Source organism: Primulina eburnea, chromosome 8 (genome assembly GCF_022965805.1).
Source record: "Primulina eburnea isolate SZY01 chromosome 8, ASM2296580v1, whole genome shotgun sequence".
NCBI lineage: Eukaryota > Viridiplantae > Streptophyta > Magnoliopsida > Lamiales > Gesneriaceae > Primulina > Primulina eburnea.
The window spans coordinates 39,715,839-39,735,263 of record NC_133108.1 but is presented as its reverse complement, the minus strand read 5'-3'; the positions used below and the strand labels follow the sequence as shown (position 1 = coordinate 39,735,263).

General features: G+C 30.6%; 2 protein-coding genes across 2 annotated transcripts; both read left to right on the top strand.

Moving 5' to 3' along the window:
* Positions 1-8,727: 8,727 nt before the first annotated feature.
* Positions 8,728-10,639, top strand: LOC140839683 (beta-amyrin 28-monooxygenase-like). The gene is made up of 3 exons (XM_073206570.1): positions 8,728-9,696; positions 9,800-9,987; positions 10,117-10,639. Exons 1-3 carry the CDS (start codon positions 8,748-8,750, stop codon positions 10,414-10,416), a joined length of 1,437 nt encoding a protein of 478 aa, XP_073062671.1. The 5' UTR covers positions 8,728-8,747; the 3' UTR covers positions 10,417-10,639.
* A 4,404-nt stretch (positions 10,640-15,043) lies between these two features.
* LOC140839682 (beta-amyrin 28-monooxygenase-like) lies at positions 15,044-18,492 on the top strand. The gene is made up of 3 exons (XM_073206569.1): positions 15,044-16,173; positions 17,661-17,848; positions 17,931-18,492. The coding sequence occupies exons 1-3, from the start codon at positions 15,144-15,146 to the stop codon at positions 18,228-18,230; spliced, it is 1,518 nt and encodes a 505-aa protein (XP_073062670.1). The 5' UTR covers positions 15,044-15,143; the 3' UTR covers positions 18,231-18,492.
* The last annotated feature ends 933 nt before the right edge of the window (positions 18,493-19,425 follow it).

The following is a 19,425-nucleotide window of genomic DNA, read 5'->3' as shown; positions in this document are numbered from 1 at the left end:
TTGTCTCATTCAATTATATAATATGCAATCTTGTAGTATCTCTTTTTTTTACATGAAATGCACAATAGGTTCAGCGAAATAATTCACATATATATTATTCAAAATCAAAACTCAATATTAAAAATATTAATATAATAAATATGAGTGACTCTAGACCGTCTCACGGATCATAATCTGTGATACGGGTCAACCCTACCCATATTCACAATAAAAAATAATACTCTTAGCATAAAAAGTAAAATTTTTTTATAGATTACCCAAATAAGAGATCCGTCTCACAAATACGACCCGCGTGACCGTCTCACACAAGTTTTTACCTATAAATATAAGGTTAGTTCTGGAATTTAAGGCAACGTTCTTGAAGATTTCTTGTTTTTTTATTTTTATTTTTAATTTTTTGGATTGCAAGTTAGATATTTGAAATCAAGAGTTGACCGATGCTTTACGCGGTTGAAAACAGTAACACACGGTTCTAGATATACTATTTCTCCATGCAAAATTATTTAAATTAAATTAAATATTTATTTATGATAATCGATTTTTCGAACGATTCTTTTGAAATGACCAGCTGTCAGTCAACGTCTACCAGTCAATCCTTTTAAACAAATGCAATCTCGAGCATAATTATATCGAAATAATATTTTAAAATTAAATTTTTAAACAAATTGTATTACTTTGGAAAAATGACGAGTAGGAAACAGAAACTTTTACTTAATATTCATCTAAATAGTGAGAGAAAAAAGTTTTTTAGTTTTCGATAAAACGAAAAACACTCGATCTTACAGTTCATATTAAAATAAGAAATAAATTATTGAGAAATAGATTTTTGAGTTTTAATAATTATCTTTGTTGATCGGAACAGTCGGTTTGTCCAGTTCGACATAGAACTAGTAATGGATCTTGTTCCGAACAGTCTTATACACCATTTTTACGGTCAAACAAGTCCCCGATATTTTTATTTAATTAATTTATTTTTTAAAAATATAGGTATTGTTATATTTAATTATATGCATAATGTTTAGACTTTAGTCTTTAAGCTTATATAAATATATCTTTTTATTATTTATGTACACTTTAAAATATTTAGGATTTAAAATATGTAATATTATAATTTTATATAATATTACGCTTTTTCGGTCTGACCATTTGAATCGTTATAAGGTAAACGATTCGATTATCGTACCAGTTATGAAAACACTAGGTACAATAACCGAAACGTGATGCTTGAATATATCATACGATTTAAAATATTAAAGTTGCATCGCTATCACAAACTATAACTTTTGGTAAAACGACTTAACCGGTGTTATACTTTCTATTCAATATTTATGTAAAATAAGTATCTTCAAAGTTTATGAAAATGTATATGGGACCTTTTTAACGAGCGGCTACCACTTGAGTTTGAAAGTTTTTTGTGCACATATAATAATTAGTAATTGTTATATCTAAAATGTGAAAAAAAAAAAAAATTTGGTGCTTTCAATAGAATATTGTTTTAAGATTAAATCTAAGAGTGGACATTTTGTCATATATAAAATATATACTTAAAGGGTGTGTTTGGTTGAGTGGATTAAATAAGGATAGATTAATAGTCCAATATTTATCGTTAAAATTTTAAGTTGTTTTAATAATCATTTTGACCCGGTTTAAGATCCAATTTTATTAATCAAATAATTATCCATAAAATTGGATCTTAAATCGGGTCAAAATGATTATTAAAACAACTTAAAATTTTAACGATAAATATTGGACTATTAATCTATACTTAAAGGGTGTGTTTATATTATGAACAATTATCTAAGGGTGACACCGAACTTACCCTAAAATATGTAATAATGATTTATATTAAACAATGGGGATGAATTTTTGAATGAAGTTTTTATAAAATAAAAATAAAATTTTAAAGATGAATTGGGATGAAAAGTCAAGATTTTGAGAACCCATATACTTTTACTTTATTAAATATTTCCTTTGTCTTGGATTGAGTTGACCGGTTCAACGCTACCATAAATGAGGACAGGAGGGCGATTTGTGCAACTTACTCAATTGTTTGATTTGGTCAAAAGATTTAAGCAAGGTTGTTCAATGGTTAAGATTATGATTCTTTTTATTAGAGGAATTTATTACATAAGACTTGATCAATATGATTTAACTGACTAATGTAATTTTCAGACTATTGTGATAGTTTTAGATTTGGTCACGGGTTCGACGTCATAATTTTTTTCGAATGGATAATTTTGTAAAACTTATGATAACATTGCGACAAACTCGTGTTCTTGAATCATTATTGCACTTGGCCTATTATTTAATTTACCAAATAAAAATTACCATTCTCACCGTGTCCACAAAAATCACGGTTCTGTAAAAGTCAAAAATTTATGTGAGACGGTCTCAAAGGTCGTATTTGTGATACGGATATCTTATTTGGGTTATCCATGAAAATGTGTTATTTTTTATGCTAAGAATATTATTTTTTTATTGTGAATATGGGTAAGCTTGACCCGTCTCACAGATTAAGATCTGAAAGACGATCTTACGTAAGACTCACTTTTTTTAAAGTTATGTTTCTAAGGTTCTTAGCCCAATAATCGTATTAACCCCCTATTTTCAATTTTGTGCTACATGGGGTTTGAACCATTCACTTGGCCCTTCTGACAAATTTTCCAGCCTTTTCAAGTTAATAATAATAATAATAATAATATCACCCCTTCTTTCATTTAATAAAATTTTGTTATAAAAACTTATTTTAGTATATCTATCACCCATTTTAAATTATACTACCATATTTCATATTTTATTTTTGAAATTATTAAAATAAATTATTTATTAATTTATCTTTTTTTTGACGAGTATTAATTAATTATCATTGAATATAACATAAAATGTTTATAGAATTGATCGTAATTAAAAACTTAAAATTTTATTTAAAAAAATTAAGTAGGTTAAAAATCTATGATTTCCAATTATGCGTGGATTGCTTGTTGTACATATTGCCAAAAACATCAATGCTTTAAGATTATAGATAATTGCCATCGCACTTCTTATGTAATTTATTTTCATATGGGTTAAAAATGAGATGGAATTACTTTAATTAGTTTGAGTGGAAGTTTAAAACTGTAAGGCCCGAGATTTATCATTGTAATCCAAGATTATTTAATTTATGAATTTTGGAATGTTGAGTCATATTCCATGGTTTTACAATTCCATTTTATTGAAATTGAATTAAAAAGAGCTGTGAGGACCAAATTACAAATAGTGAAGATTTCAGGAGCTAAAGTGCAATTAATGAGATTTGAGCGGGACACTTGTGTTCGCCATGTATTTGGATATATAAAACTCTCATGCATTCTTCCACAATTCCAAAAAGGAAATCGAGAGATTCCATGAAAATTCCCTCAAGCTTATTTCTCTATTAAAAATTTGGTTGTGCAAGATCCGGCCATCAGAATTTTGATTCGAACATAGTTCTGTGATTCTCTCGTAGACAGCTACTACAGGACGTAAGTTTTATTGATTTCTTATATGATTTGAAATTATGATTTTGGAAGAATTGTGATTTGATTATTATTATGCGTTCTGGTGATATTAGTAATCGTATATTTGAAGTCAGATCGAAGAATAGACTGTTTATGCAATTGTTATGATTTTCAGAATTGATATGATTGAGATATACAGATTTGGTATTGAAATTGCGATTATTGATTAATTATGGACTGTATTGGCTATTGGTTATGAATTGTAATTGGTATCTCGTATTGTTGAGTTACCGGGGACATCATTCTAGTGCCGTTATGCCGTTGATTTTGAATCAGATTAATATTTATCAGAATATATTTGATTTGGATAGTATATTGATATTGTACATGTCGAATATGTTATTTCAGATTGTATTGACAGCTTTGAATTCAGAACTTCCATTTCTTCATACCGAGACTACGAAAAGAAAAGTATAAATCAATGTTGAATCGGGAGAATGACTCGAGTGAGATAGAACTTGAGTTTCCCAAAACCACATACTTATTTGCTATTGTTTTCAGATATTTGAATTCATTGCATTTATATATGCTTGTTCTATTGATTTATAGAAAGCATGGATTAGACGATTGATTTGAGATAGAGTCTTTGGCAGATGTGCCAAGTCGTGACAGAGTTATTGGCAAAGGTGCCAGGTCACTGGACGTTTGGTTTATATCGATGTTGCTTAGAATGCAGATCAGCTTCTATTGCAGATATTCGATATAGTGTACCGAAGTCTGGGAATAAGAACGTACCACCATCTAGATGAGGAGAGTAGATGAATTGTTGTGTTCTTATTCAACCGGGATCCCTAGACTAGGTCAGGTTGAGTCGAGTCAAAGAATAAGAGTCAGAGCTTGATTTACAGACTTGTATCGATTATGTTTCATAGATTATGTTACATGTTTATATCGATTTATGTTTCAGATTATGATCCATGCTTTTAATAAATTTTTATGATTTTATACATTGCATCTATACATTGTTTATACTGAGAATTCTATTCTCACCGGAGTTATCCCGGCTGTTGTTGTGTTTGTATGTGTGCATGACAACAGGTGGGACATGATCAGGGTCAAGAAGAGAATGAAATATGGTGATTAAAGTGGTGATTCCGGACTTAGACGTATAACTAGTAGTTTATCACTGGTTTTGTGATTGAGATGACACTAGTTTGTTTATGATTGTACTTTGAACAGATTTTGTAATTTAGATCATGATGTAGATATTGCACTGATCGTGTAGTTAAATAAAACGTAATATAATTTGTTGTATAGATTTGTACACTTGTTTTATACAGGGCTCAATTAAAAAAAGAAAATTTAGACCCAGTTTAATTAATTGATTCAATTATTCCCAAAGAACTATTAAGAAGATGATTAGCGTCCGAGTCCCCACAAAAACAATCATGTATTATGGTTAAAATGCATTGAAAATGCAAGAACCTCACTCGATGAAAAACATAATGTGCATGAATCTTCTATAGATTTTAAAAATGTTGCGTTAAGAAATTTCAAAATTGAATTTTTAACTAGACTAATCCATTGCTTATATTTAATTTTCTCATAGAACTGTGTGCATATGGTTTTACTAAAAGTTATGTCTGATGGTAACAGTGCAACCCAAATATTTTAAACATACAACAGCTCAAATATCACGTTTCGATTGCTCAGTATGAACAATTATTGCACTCAACAATATATCTCCCAATAATTGCACCGCTTGCACTAAATGAGAATTGAACCCGTGACATTGGCTCTAATACCAATTGTAGGACCACACACTTGTCGTTTTACCAAAAGCTATAGTTGATGGTAACAGTACAAATCAAATATTTTAAACCGTACAATAGCTCAAGCACAACGTTTCGATTGCATCCAACACACAGCGTATAAGCATGGACTTGATGATGTGGCATTTGCTCTGATCAACATATGCGTGACAAAGATTGGGTGATTTGGCGAGCGATTGGGTGGCACGAGGACGATTGAGATGACAACGGTTATGAATTGGTGGATCACGATGTGAAAGGTCATGATCGAAGGGGTGTGATGATTCGCGAGAGAATGCAATCATGACCGTTGAATGATGATCGGAATAACTATGTTATTTAGATCACTAAATGTAAGTAATTTTCAAGCCACATATACTTTGTTATATTGGCTCAGACAAAATAATATTATTAGTCCTCATAAAAAGATTTATTGAAGATTGACAAACATATATAATACAAATCCATCTAAATTTGACAAAGAAAAACGAAGGTTTCAAATTCATCTGTCAAAATTTTCACATTTTTAGGTAATATTTTCTAGACTTTCGAAACTCCAAAATAATTCTTAGCTACTCTTGCATGAAAATTTAATTTAATTTTTAGCCAAGTTCGAGTTCATGGATTTAAATCAGATCAAATCTTAGCAACTTCTATTCTATAATCGAAGAAATTCGATAAAAAAAAGTCAAATTATTTGACCTTCGAATCGAACACGAAATCGAATACATCTAATTCAAGTAAAAAAAAAAAATTCATATGCGGATGGATTCGCATATATCTACATATAAATTTAGATAATAAAATAAAAAAAATCAGACAAACAAATTAAATAATTAACTGGCTGTGGGCTTTGTCACCAGCCTCCTATACATGGTTGGGCTGGACAATTGACTTATCATCAAAATAACATCAGGCCGCTCAAATTAATGCACAGTGATACCCAAACGGGCCAAATCCATAACACTGTGTTTGGATGAATAATCCCACACACTTAAAAAATGGCCTACAAAATCCCATTTTTCTCAATCATATCAAACACACTTGTAAAATGAGGTTTTGATTGGATAAGTAGTTAATAAATATGCTGTTGTTTAATTTGATAGAGTGAGCAGTAGCATCAATGCAGGAGCTAGGGATGTAAACAAATCAAATCATTTGTGAGTTATTCGAAGCTCGATTCGATAAAAGCTCGTGAACATGTTCGTTGGTAAGTTCATGAGTAATCTTTTAGATGAAAAAATAATAGTTTTGATATTTGATTTATTGATTTTGCATATTATTTATGAAATATATAGAAAAATCTATTAAATTTATTTATTATAATAAATTTACAAATTTTAATAAGAATAATATATTTTTCTTTAAATAGATAATTGAATTTTAAATTAATTTAATGAAAATTTAAATGTATAATTCATATTTATTAAGCTTGTTTAGGCTCGATAAAGGCTTGAATAAGCCCGTGAGACATGCATATATTCGTTAAATAAAGCTCGATCTCGGCTCGATTATAAACGAACCAAACTCAAACATTCAAGAGTTCGGCTCGACTCGACTCGATTACATCCCTAGCCGGAGCTTATATGATTTTAAACTTTATAATCTTTTACTTTTTAAAATTGAGTTATCCAGGCTAATATCAAATTAATCGAAAATTATCCAAAACCAATATATATAAAGTTGGAACCGGATCGATTCGATCATGTTACGACTCAAATAGAATACTTAAAAATGAAGAGTTACCCTAGATTTTTTGAACAAAATTGTGATTTCATCATATGTTGAGATAGATGATGGGAAAGGGTTGGTGGATTATTTAGTTGTCTTTGTTCTTACTTGAAGGCTTGCGTTTTGTTGCAATGGCGACAATCATTTGTGTAAAATGTTGAAAATTGTCTCAATATTTGTGCAGATATCACACAATAAGTCAGCAATTGATGCTTAGTACTATACATCTATTTGTTTCTATATGTAAGTCATCTTTACACCATATTAATTATTTATTAATTCTCTTTAATTTTTCTAAAATATCCTTTAAATTACTACAAATTCCGTGTCTTATTTTTTTTCCACGTTTTATAAATAATTACTAATACATTGAAATCAGATTCGGGAAAAAAAAATTTGTTAGTGTCATGTATCGTTATTTAATGATTAGACCAAGTTATAAAATTTATTAGTGTCATGTATCATTATTTAATTTAAATATATTGATTTATCATTATTATATTATATATTTTTGTTCGTCTCGAGTCAACCGATGTTGTACATGTTTATTTATATATAAAAAAACAACTAGCATTTATCAGAGTACCAACGTTTAGAGCCACCACGTTGGACCAAAATTAATAGACCAGCAAATGAGTCGATGTTCTTCCCATAGCTCCTTGTGTCTGTGTGTGTGTCTATATTTTTGTCTTAAATATCTTATCAAATTAAATAAGAGTATAATCGAAATTTTCTTATGATATTTAATTTTCCAATACTTTTTTTTTAACTTATACGAAAACACGTATAGATCTCCATATGTATTGAATGACGAGAGTATCATAATATTGTTACACCATAAAAACTCATACGTGACTTCGTATGGATCATGTTTGTGAAAGTGATCTCTGAGTCAAGCCGACTCATAAAAAATATTATTTTTTATGTTCAAATATTATTTTTCAGTGTAAAAATATCATATTATTGTTTGTTAGTTAATTATATCATGAAAAATATAGAAGGATAAACTCTAATTTAAATAAAAAATTAGTCAACCAATAAAAAAACGATGTTTTTTATGTCAAATTTTTTTTTTCAATGGAGATACGAACGAAGTCGACCTATAATATAAATATAGATATTCAAAACAGTCACACATCATACTTACTTTTGTTACACAAACTTCATCACAATTTCCTGGATATCACCATGACAACCCATTTAACAACCTTAAAATTAATGCTTTAATTTCATGATTTGAGACTTGAAGATTTATAATATCCACATGCTCACTTTTTCCTCCACGCTTAGCTGTTTTCATTTGACTAAGATGAAAATGGTCGTTCCAGCTTTTCCACATTAAATAGTTATTTCACAATTACCGTTTCCTTTATTTAAATGAATTATATATACATATATATATATATATATATATATATATATATATATAATGCATGTCTTATCGATTATATATAATAAACAATATAATTAAAAAATATATGATCACTGCCTTTTGAACTTTAAGAGTCATTCAACACACCAAATAATAAGGTGTTTCACACTTAGGAAAGCCAATAGCGGTGAAAAAGCCACTCAGCGCCACTTGTTTTGTTTTGTTTTGTTTTGTTTTTTTTAATATATTCACATTCCCAACTCTTCCCCAGTTAAATTTCCATTACTTCGTATCTTTTTTCGACTCAGATATCTCCTATATATACTTGTCCTATTGGTTCAAATTTGCAAACGAAGCATGGAGTTCTTTTATGTCTCTCTTCTTTGCATATTTGTTTCTTTTGTATTCCTCTCCCTTAACCTACTCTTTTACAAGACAAAACCTGGCTCCGGGACCCTGCCTCCGGGCAAAACCGGTTGGCCAGTTATCGGTGAAAGCCTCGAATTCCTCTCCACCGGATGGAAGGGACACCCTGAAAAGTTCATCTTCGACAGAATCTCTAAGTACTCGTCAAATGTCTTTAGGACTCACCTTTTAGGCGAACCGGCTGCCGTTTTCTGCGGTTCGAGTGGCAACAAGTTCTTGTTTTCTAATGAGAATAAGCTTGTTCAAGCATGGTGGCCGAGTTCGGTGGACAAAGTTTTCCCATCTTCTAACCAAACTTCATCCAAAGAAGAGGCTATCAAGATGAGAAAAATGCTACCCAATTTCTTTAAACCCGAAGCGTTGCAACGGTACGTGGGGATAATGGATCATATAGCGAGAAGACACTTTGCGGACGGGTGGGAAAACAAGGAAGAAATAGTGGTGTTCCCCCTCGCAAAGAACTACACTTTCTGGCTCGCGTGTAGACTTTTTGTGAGCATTGAGGATCCAAATCATGTGGCTAAATTTGCTGATCCTTTCAATCTTTTGGCTTCTGGTTTGATCTCAATCCCTATAGACTTACCCGGAACACCGTTTAACAAGGCGATCAAGGCATCAAATTTCATCAGGAAAGAGCTTGTTTCCATCATCAAACAGCGAAAAATTGATCTAGCAGAGGGAAAAGCCACGGCTACACAAGACATACTGTCGCACATGCTGCTTACAAGCGATGAAAATGGGAAATTTATGAATGAATTGGACATCGCCGATAAGATCTTGGGTCTGCTTATTGGTGGGCACGATACTGCTAGCTCTGCATGCACTTTCATCGTCAAATATCTTGCGGAGTTGCCTGAAATCTACGACGGAGTTTATAAAGGTAAACTAATCTATTTCTAAAGTGTTTTTTTTTTTTTTTTACATTTTCTCTTATTCACGTTTCTTGATTTCTTATTTAATTTATCTTAAACTACAAAATCCAGAACAAATGGAGATTGCTAAATCAAAAGCTCCAGGCGAGTTGTTGACTTGGGATGATATTCAGAAGATGAAATATTCATGGAATGTTGCGTGTGAAGTTTTGAGGCTCGCACCACCTCTCCAAGGAGCTTTTAGAGAAGCCATTACCGATTTTGTTTTCAACGGGTTTTCGATTCCAAAGGGTTGGAAGGTAAAAAAAATTAATATTTTTATTTTCAGATATTGCTAATCAAACAACAAAAATATTACGCAACCCCGTTAGGATAAAATATTTTATTCGTTTAAAGTAGTTATTTCATATAATTAATTTGACTTGCAGCTATATTGGAGTGCAAACTCAACACACAAAAACCCAGAATTCTTCCCGGAGCCCAAGAAGTTCGACCCGTCTCGGTTCGAAGGTTCCGGACCCGCCCCGTACACATTCGTGCCGTTCGGCGGAGGCCCGAGAATGTGCCCCGGAAAGGAGTATGCCCGTTTAGAGATACTTGTATTCATGCATCATCTTGTGAAGAGATTCAAATGGGAGAAACTTATAGCAGACGAGAAAACAGTTGTCAATCCAATGCCAATTCCTGCTAAGGGTCTTCCAGTTCGACTGTTCCCTCATAAAGCTTGATTATATATATATATATATATATATATATATATATATATATATATATATATATATATAATGAAACCATATTATAAAGTTTTTAATCTGAGAAAGTATATATCTACATCAATTATATGTAAAATAGGAGATTTGTTATGGCAATTTTATTTGAAAAAAACATATATATACTCTAGTTGTTAAGCTAGCTAGCTTGAGCCTTTTGTATTGTGTTTCAGTATTTTTATTCCAATGAAGGGAAAAAATGTTATAATCATTTTACTCAAAAATTTTTTTTTATGTTTTCGTACTAGTTTTGCATTATTATTTTTAAAGTTAGTTTTTACGAGAGATTTATTCTATATTCTTTCGAGGAAACACATGTCTGTGAGATGGTCTACTTAGTCCATACATCCAATGAAAAATAATTCTCACACAAAAAATAATAACTTTTTATAGATCGTATCGGATTGGAGACATATCTCAGAAAATTAAGTTGTGAAACGGTTGACTTGGTCATATCTCCGATGAAAACTAATAATTTTGACAATAAAAATAATAACTTTTTATAGATTGGATCGAATTGGAGATACATTTCACAAAATTAACTCGTGAAACGGTATTCTAGATGTTTTTGTGCAATTTAAATAAGTTGTAAGCATATATGTACGTGGATCAGGTGTATGTCGCGTGCAAATTGAACCTAGGAGAATTTACCCATGGATCCGGGTATTGCTAGACATTGTTTGGTGTGTGTGTTACTATCAATTGGTCAACTCAGGCAAATAAATAAGCAAGGGAAAAATAGCAAGTGACAACGAATATGAGAAAAGTTACAGAAAATAAATAAATTTTAGATTTATTTTAATTATTTTTAATACATATTATTCTTAATTATATGACCGGATTTTGAATAAAGATTATTAAATATCAAAAGATGTGTCACTTTAACTGTTATCCTATTATTTTTTTTTAAACGGCTTTACGAGAATCTAGTAGCATATTTTTAAATATAAAAAAGTTTTAAATAAATAAAAAATAAAACATATTTTATAACTGTCTTAATATAAAAAATTAGTGTGACGCTGCCGGACTTTTCAAACAAAGGAGGCAAGCCCCCACAGAAAAGAGTATGATTTGTCTAAAATTAATGTGAAAGACACGTGGAAGCAAAAATCACTCTTGTCCATCGTAATATAAATAAAAGAAATTATCCAATAATCATTAACATATTATATAAAGGGAATTCCAGTAATCTAAAAAGTAATTAATTTTCCAATACAAAATATTGTTGACTAAGTCTCTTGTGAGACGGTATAACGAATCTTTATTTGTGAGACGGTTCAACCTTACCGATATTCACAATAAAAAGTAATATTATTAACATAAAAATTAATACTTTTTCATGAATGACCTAAATAAGATATCTGTCTCACAAAATACGACATGTGAAACCGCTCACACATGTTTTTGCCTATTTTAATTAACTAGTTTTCAATTAATTGGTGAAATTTGAGATAAAATTACGATTATATTCTAACTTAATTTACAGCAAAACCAAGATTAATAGGAAAAGTAGTCATTTAATATGACCTATTTTTTAGCCATTAGATTTTTTTTTATTCACCAAATTGTCGATTTTTTGCAACTACTAAATACTCACAGAGTTGAATAAAATCAGAAGCTTTTCATATAAAAAAAATACTCACAGATTTGAAATTGTCAAATTTTATGATTGGAATAATATTGTAAATATTTAATTGATTTATTTGTCACCACAACATTCAGATATGTTTTAAATGCGTCTTTATTAACTGACGCAGACTTTTATTTGGAAGAATTTCCATGCGTCAGTATTTTTACTTAAAAAACTTTTCAATTAGATTAAGTGGAGTGATATCTTTTCATATAATATTTTGAATTTAAAAAAGATACGAAAGTTTAGTTGTGAAAATAGCTTGTCTATTAGAATAACCTCTATGTGAATATATATATATATATATATATATATATATATATATATATATATATATATATATATATATATATATATATATATATATACACACGTATGTATGTATCTGTATATGTGTTTATATATAATATCATTTCGTAATCGATCAATTTTATGTTGGTACAATGATTGTTAATAATAGATAGAACAATCGAAATATAATGTCTTTTCTAATGCATGATTTAAACATATTTGAATTATACAATTATCATAAATTATACATTTTAATAAAGTGACAAACGCTCACAATCCAACTATATCAAAATATTCTAAGCGATCGGCACATAATGCGAACTTAAGCATTTCAATTGACCTCTTCCCCCAAGTGTAGACAAACCATTGAATATTTTCTTAATTTGATATAATAAAGAATGTTTTTATTCTTTATTGCCGGCTAGTGGAAAAATATAGCATTACATATTTCTATTTTATTAATTATCGTGAATATACTTTACTAACTAATTTTTTGTCATGTATATATATATCTTTGTTATATATATAGCCAGTCTTTTTTGTATTTCAATCAATACATATGTATATAACAAAGACATATATACGCATGACAAAAAATTAATGAAATAGAAATACGTAATGCTATATTTTTCCACTAGCCGGCAATAAAGAATATATATATATATATATATATATATATATATATATATATATATATATATATATATATATTCTTATTTCTGATTTTCCTTTTTCCTGATATGCTTATAAAATAGAGGGAAATTAAAGCCAATGGATCCGCTTTGTGTGTTTTTTAAAAAGTCTTCGTCTATGTATCGATTGAAATACAAAAAAGTGGCTATTTTTCCTGGAAAAAAAACACATTCGTGGGCCTTTTTTAAAACATTTCCAACTTCTCTTTTAGCTTATTGATTTTCTTCAAAAGTAGATACGTTAGGAAAAGAATTCAAACGCGGTTGTATGATATCGATAGATTGTGAGAAATATGCTTCACATAAGAATAGATCTTACGATGCTGGAGAGTATCGACCCACGTCATCTCAAACCTTACACACTCACCTATGTAGTGAAGGGCATTTTCATGTCTTTATTGGTTTTGCCTGTGGTGGATTCAATTTCTCACATGCACCGGCGACCACTACTTCTTATAGCTAATGGGAATGTGAAACACAAGTTCAAGAAATTGGAAACTCTTGATTGTCCACCAAATTAATTAAGACTTTGACAATGTTATTAATATTTCATTAAATTTAATTTGAGCTAACTTGAATTGACTTCCGGAGCTAACTTCCATTTTATTAAGATTTTGTGGTTTACATTTTTTTTTAATTCATTAATTAGTTCAAGCTTGTACTTTTTGAATTTTAGGGAAACCTAAGCTAATAAATATGTCTGATTAGGTGTTTTATACATATTATGTAAGCCTATTATTGGCTGATTTTTTTTACTCACTAAACATTGGCATATTTGATTGGTAATAAGTTAATGTTCATGCATAGATAAAAAAAAAAAAAAAAAACAACTCGAGATTGCTATAAATCGTGTATGAAGTTTGATTAAGAGATATAAAATCATTAATCGTCTCGGATTAATACATTAACTGTGTTTTTATTTATCGATCGTCGACTATCGAGCTAGTTTTTTTAAAGCGCACAGATATATAATTAGTTTCAATAATGAATGGTGACACAAGTAAATTGTAAGTGCTAAAACAACATGCATGGTGATTTGTTTACTAATATTGAGATTATGCATTAAAAATATTGATCTCTTTCTTAATCATATTTGTTTAACCTGATTTTTTTTTTGACAATTACACAAATTGAAGTCAGAAGAAGTAATGCTAACTAAATATATTTTTGTACTATCATACGTAGGAACAAAATAATGAAACTGAATTACGTACGTTGGATCGATGAATTTGACTGAGAAAGTATTTGAGGAATGAATTTGAAATAACACATATCTTGTGTACTGTTTGAATCTACCACAATTATTACTAAAATTGTTTAACTTGATATAAATTGAATTCGAAATACTTGAATTTTTCCATCTAAATTGTAACACCCTGAGCCCGAGCTCGCGGCTACGTGACTGCACAATGGACCCTATAGCAACTACTTCGTATTCGTCCTCGCTTTACGAAAATAATTAACTCAAGTTGCTATAGAAGTCTATTGTAAGCCATTATAAACTTATTTTAAATCTTTCATTTTTAAGATGTGGGACAAAGGTATCACATAAATAAGTCGAGCAATCTGAAATCATGGATTTAAAATTCATCGGTTCGAATATATCATATTTGAAACAAAAATTGTATGAAATATAAAATGATAATATCCCATATCATTTTATCTTTGTATTAACAAATTTATCAGTTTAATAAAAAAAAATTAATTTGGTAATCCAATCATATATGGAGTCCCTTTCTTCATGTGTCAGCATCCAATAAACCGCGACTTTTTAGTAATGTTTTTCTCACCAAATTGCTTTAGAGAAATGGCCCATTATAATTTAATATACAGCAATGTAGCTAAGCCACCATCTCTGGTTGTGGATCGAATTACCCGACATATAAAATCTTTTTCTTTTTTTTAAAGAAAAAGTAGTAATCATGGTCATAATCAAAAAAATTCCATTACTTGTAATGAATCCTGCAAGAAGAGTTTTTTAATGTTATGGAGAACCGATAATGGCCGGGTGCCTAAAAAATTCCAAGTTTTGACTTCATTATACAGGCAAACAACATCTGTATGTCCTATAAATGAGCCCGAATCCCATACTAAAATTACCTGCACAAAACCACACAATTAAACAGCATTTTTATCTGAACTTGGACATGGAATTCTTCTATGTATCTCTCCTCTCCCTCTTCCTCCTCTTTGTTCTTCTTTCCCTCAACTTCCTCTTTTACAGGAACAAATCCACTCATGGAGGCACTCCCCTCCCACCGGGGAAAACCGGCTGGCCGGTTGTCGGTGAAAGCCTCGAGTTCCTCTCCACAGGCTGGAAGGGATACCCGGAGAAATTCATATTCGACCGAATAGCTAAGTACTCGTCTCAAGTATTCAGAACCCATCTTTTGGGCGAACCGGCGGCCGTTTTTTGTGGCGCGAGCGGCAACAAGTTCTTGTTTTCTAATGAGAATAAGCTTGTTCAAGCATGGTGGCCTAGTTCTGTGGACAAGGTGTTCCCATCTTCTAACCAAACTTCTTCAAAGGAAGAGGCTATCAAGATGAGAAAAATGCTCCCAAATTTCTTTAAACCCGAAGCGTTGCAACGGTACGTGGGGATAATGGATCATATAGCGAGAAGACACTTTGCGGACGGGTGGGAAAACAAGGAAGAAATAGTGGTGTTCCCCCTCGCAAAGAACTACACTTTCTGGCTCGCGTGTAGGCTGTTTGTGAGCATTGAGGATCCAATTCACGTGGCTAAATTTGCTGATCCTTTCAATCTTTTGGCTTCTGGTTTGATCTCAGTCCCTGTAGACTTGCCCGGAACACCGTTTAACAAGGCGATCAAGGCATCGAATTTCATCAGGAAAGAGCTTATTTCCATCATCAAACAACGAAAAATCGATCTAGCAGAGGGAAAAGCCACTGCTACACAAGACATACTGTCGCACATGCTGCTTACAAGCGATGAAAATGGGAAATTCATGAATGAATTGGACATCGCCGATAAGATCTTGGGTCTGCTCATTGGTGGGCACGATACTGCTAGCTCTGCTTGCACTTTCGTCGTCAAATACCTTGCGGAGTTGCCTGAAATCTACGACGGAGTCTACAAGGGTAAGCCCTGCTTTTCATTCTCTTCTTCTTCCCCTTTTTTTAAAAGAAATTTGACTTTTGCCGACAAATTTATCCCATTTTGAATCTTCATTTAAATTATTCCATTTTTGTTTTGTCCTTGACTTGGAATAGCACAACTTTTAGGATGGCTTCATTTATTTTTCCGAATATATTAATATATAAAACTATTGCTAATATATATTCAGTAAGTTCGAATTTTTTAAACGACTAATGTTTTTCATAAATTATTTTAGTGTTTGTTTATCATGTGATTAAGCATGGAAACATATATTTTAAAGAAAAAAAATTGAAAATGATTTTTTTTTTAAAGAAAAAATGATGGGTCAGTACTCTTGTCCACATTAATCCTCTGGCACACACATGGTAGACTTCGTGAGTTTCGAAGCTAAAAAATTAATGCAAAATTATTTAATTTTTGTAGGTAGTGAGTACATTAATTTTATTTTTTGGGTGTCAGTACTATTTTTAGAAGTTTGCATATGCTCGACCCTCTCGAGTAAATCTACTTCTATCGAATAAATTCAGCAATATGTGTATAATCGACAAATAGCTTATTATTTTGGGAAAAAAATTGCATTTTTGATATATTATGTTAGTTTCTTTGCGACTATTTCAGTCTTAATAAGTTATTATTTTTTTGTGACAATTTTAGTGTTTATCTATATGACATTTATGTATTTAGTGTCACGTCGAAACTTTCCATGAGAATATACTAAAATTGTCAAAAATCAATGGTTAAGATTGAAATAGAATGAAATAGCTGATTAACATTACAAATAAAAAAAACAAAAACAAATAGACACAACTTAAAATACTGTTTCCCATGATAATTTTTAGGAATATGGTTAATTCATTTTGATCTCCATGATTTTTTATTTTATTTTTTCAGATGATACCAAAGTTAAGAAATAATATATTTTTATTCTTGTTTTGGTTCGAAAAATTAACTTATTTAAACTTCCATCCAATAAGCCTACATAGTTTCATCTTCTCTAATAAGTCTCTCTCATATTTGCAAGGTGACCGACTTATCGTCGTGATTTAACAAGGAATTATGGACGAATAATTTTTATTTATTAAAATAAAAAATAGATATTTGATCCAAAATTTTATTTCATATTTATTTAAAAATAATAAATTGACTAATAGGTGACAATTGGAGGCTTATATTGTATTATCGACTTAATATGTCAACAAACCGGCTGCTACTTTATTTTGGTCTTATATATAAATTAATTTTTAAGTCAAAATCCTCATTCCAAATATCTAATTAATTTCTTCTTTTCACATATAATTTTCAAAACAATTCCATATTTCAACTTATGATCCTAGCTAGGACACTTCCTACTAATTCGTCGTCGTGGTATTTGATTTATATTTAAAATAAACTTAAATGTAATTTATTATAAGAAATTAAATTATATAATTTTGCAAGATGTTAATTTTATTTTATTTTTGGAGTATAGAACAAATGGAAATTGCAAATGCAAAGGCTCCCGGTGAATTATTGAATTGGGAAGATATTCAAAAGATGAAATATTCATGGAATGTTGCGTGTGAAGTGTTGAGGCTTGCACCACCCCTCCAAGGAGCTTTTAGAGAAGCCCTCTCCGATTTCACCTTCAATGGTTTCTCTATTCCAAAGGGTTGGAAGGTATAAAATTTATTAGATTTCAAATTTTTTTCGATCAATATTTATTGCTTGACAATTTTAATAAGTTAATTTTGTGAAATAGATATACTGGAGCGCGAACTCGACACACATCAACCCCGAGTGTTTCCCTGATCCGAGAAAGTTCGACCCATCTCGGTTTGAAGGATCCGGACCCGCCCCATATACATTTGTTCCGTTCGGCGGAGGCCCGAGAATGTGCCCCGGAAAGGAGTATGCCCGTCTAGAGATACTTGTATTCATGCATCATCTTGTCAAGAGATTCAAGTGGGAGAAAGTTATTGCCGATGAAAAGATTGTGGTGAACCCAATGCCTGTTCCGGCCAAGGGACTGCCTGTTCGCCTTTTTCCACACAAGGCATGAAATAATTTGTGAATTCCTATTGTATCCTTTTCTCTATGAAGGGAAACTACACGTATCTAAGGCTTCTACTGTAATTTCGTATTTCTAATAAATTTTTTTGGTCTTTTATTTTTGTTTTATTATATGATTTTAGAGAGTATCCTTAGTTTGAAAAGTTGATGAAATGTATGGTAATGATGATGATGGGAATGTAACTATATAAATGTATGACCGTGTTCCACCACCCACTTAGAGATAAAAGAGAGTGTGCTTGACCCGCGTTCGAGTTAATTAAACATATGAATATTTGATCAATGATCATGAGCTCGATTATCATATTAATATTTTCTCGGAGAAACTTATTATACAAAGCTTGCCCAATGCGATTTTCATGACTAACATGATCAATTTATAGTTTATTGTGAGTTTACTCAGTACATATCGAATGATAACAACGACGAGTTCTAACATCATAAGAAAATAACATGGATTATTTATTGGTTATATAAGAATACTGTCATTACTACAAATTTTTAAAAACAAAGCTCCAGATTTCAGAAGCTAAAAAGAACCCCCCAAAAATCATAAGTTTTCACACGTGAATCGAAAGTTCGAAAACCCAAAACCTAACCCACGAAATCAGAAGTTAATCTCAATGAAAAGAATATGTACCATAAATATCTTGACAAAAATTAAAATATATTATATTATATTATAATATGCCAAGTGTAATATTTATGTATCGCTCATATATGTAACATGTGTGACTCGCCCGCTAGTATATTATGAAATAAAATTCTTCAAAATGCTTTTATGTTTCATAGGCTCTAAAGTAGTTTGAAAAACGATCGAGTTATTTTCTAATTTGTTAAACTTTTATGTTGCAAAGGGTCTAATTAAAAGTAGTTTGAAATGATAGATTTTTATTTCTAATTTTTTTTAAAAAATTAAAAGATCCTTTGTTATGTATATTGTCAAAGCTAAGACTGATCACGAAGTTGAATGATATATTGTGCATTTACACCAACCAACTTTGTTAACTTTCATATATTATTTTAATTCTTTAAAATTATGGTGGTGGAAGGTGGAGATCATCTTACATTAATATTAATATTAATTAATTAATAATAATAATAATAATATTAAAATACACCAAACGCGACCAAGATAAATACATCAATTGACTCACGTTTTATAATCACAAAAAAATATTAAT

Excerpts from the sequence above, each read along its gene's own strand:
- LOC140839682 (XM_073206569.1), top strand. The coding sequence starts at position 15,144 with ATGAGCCCGAATCCCATACTAAAATTACCTGCACAAAACCACACAATT. Across the intron at positions 16,174-17,660 it reads CTACGACGGAGTCTACAAGG|AACAAATGGAAATTGCAAAT; the intron begins GTAAGCCCTGCT and ends TTTGGAGTATAG. Across the intron at positions 17,849-17,930 it reads CTATTCCAAAGGGTTGGAAG|ATATACTGGAGCGCGAACTC; the intron begins GTATAAAATTTA and ends TTTGTGAAATAG.
- LOC140839683 (XM_073206570.1), top strand. The coding sequence starts at position 8,748 with ATGGAGTTCTTTTATGTCTCTCTTCTTTGCATATTTGTTTCTTTTGTA. Across the intron at positions 9,697-9,799 it reads CTACGACGGAGTTTATAAAG|AACAAATGGAGATTGCTAAA; the intron begins GTAAACTAATCT and ends TACAAAATCCAG. Across the intron at positions 9,988-10,116 it reads CGATTCCAAAGGGTTGGAAG|CTATATTGGAGTGCAAACTC; the intron begins GTAAAAAAAATT and ends TTTGACTTGCAG.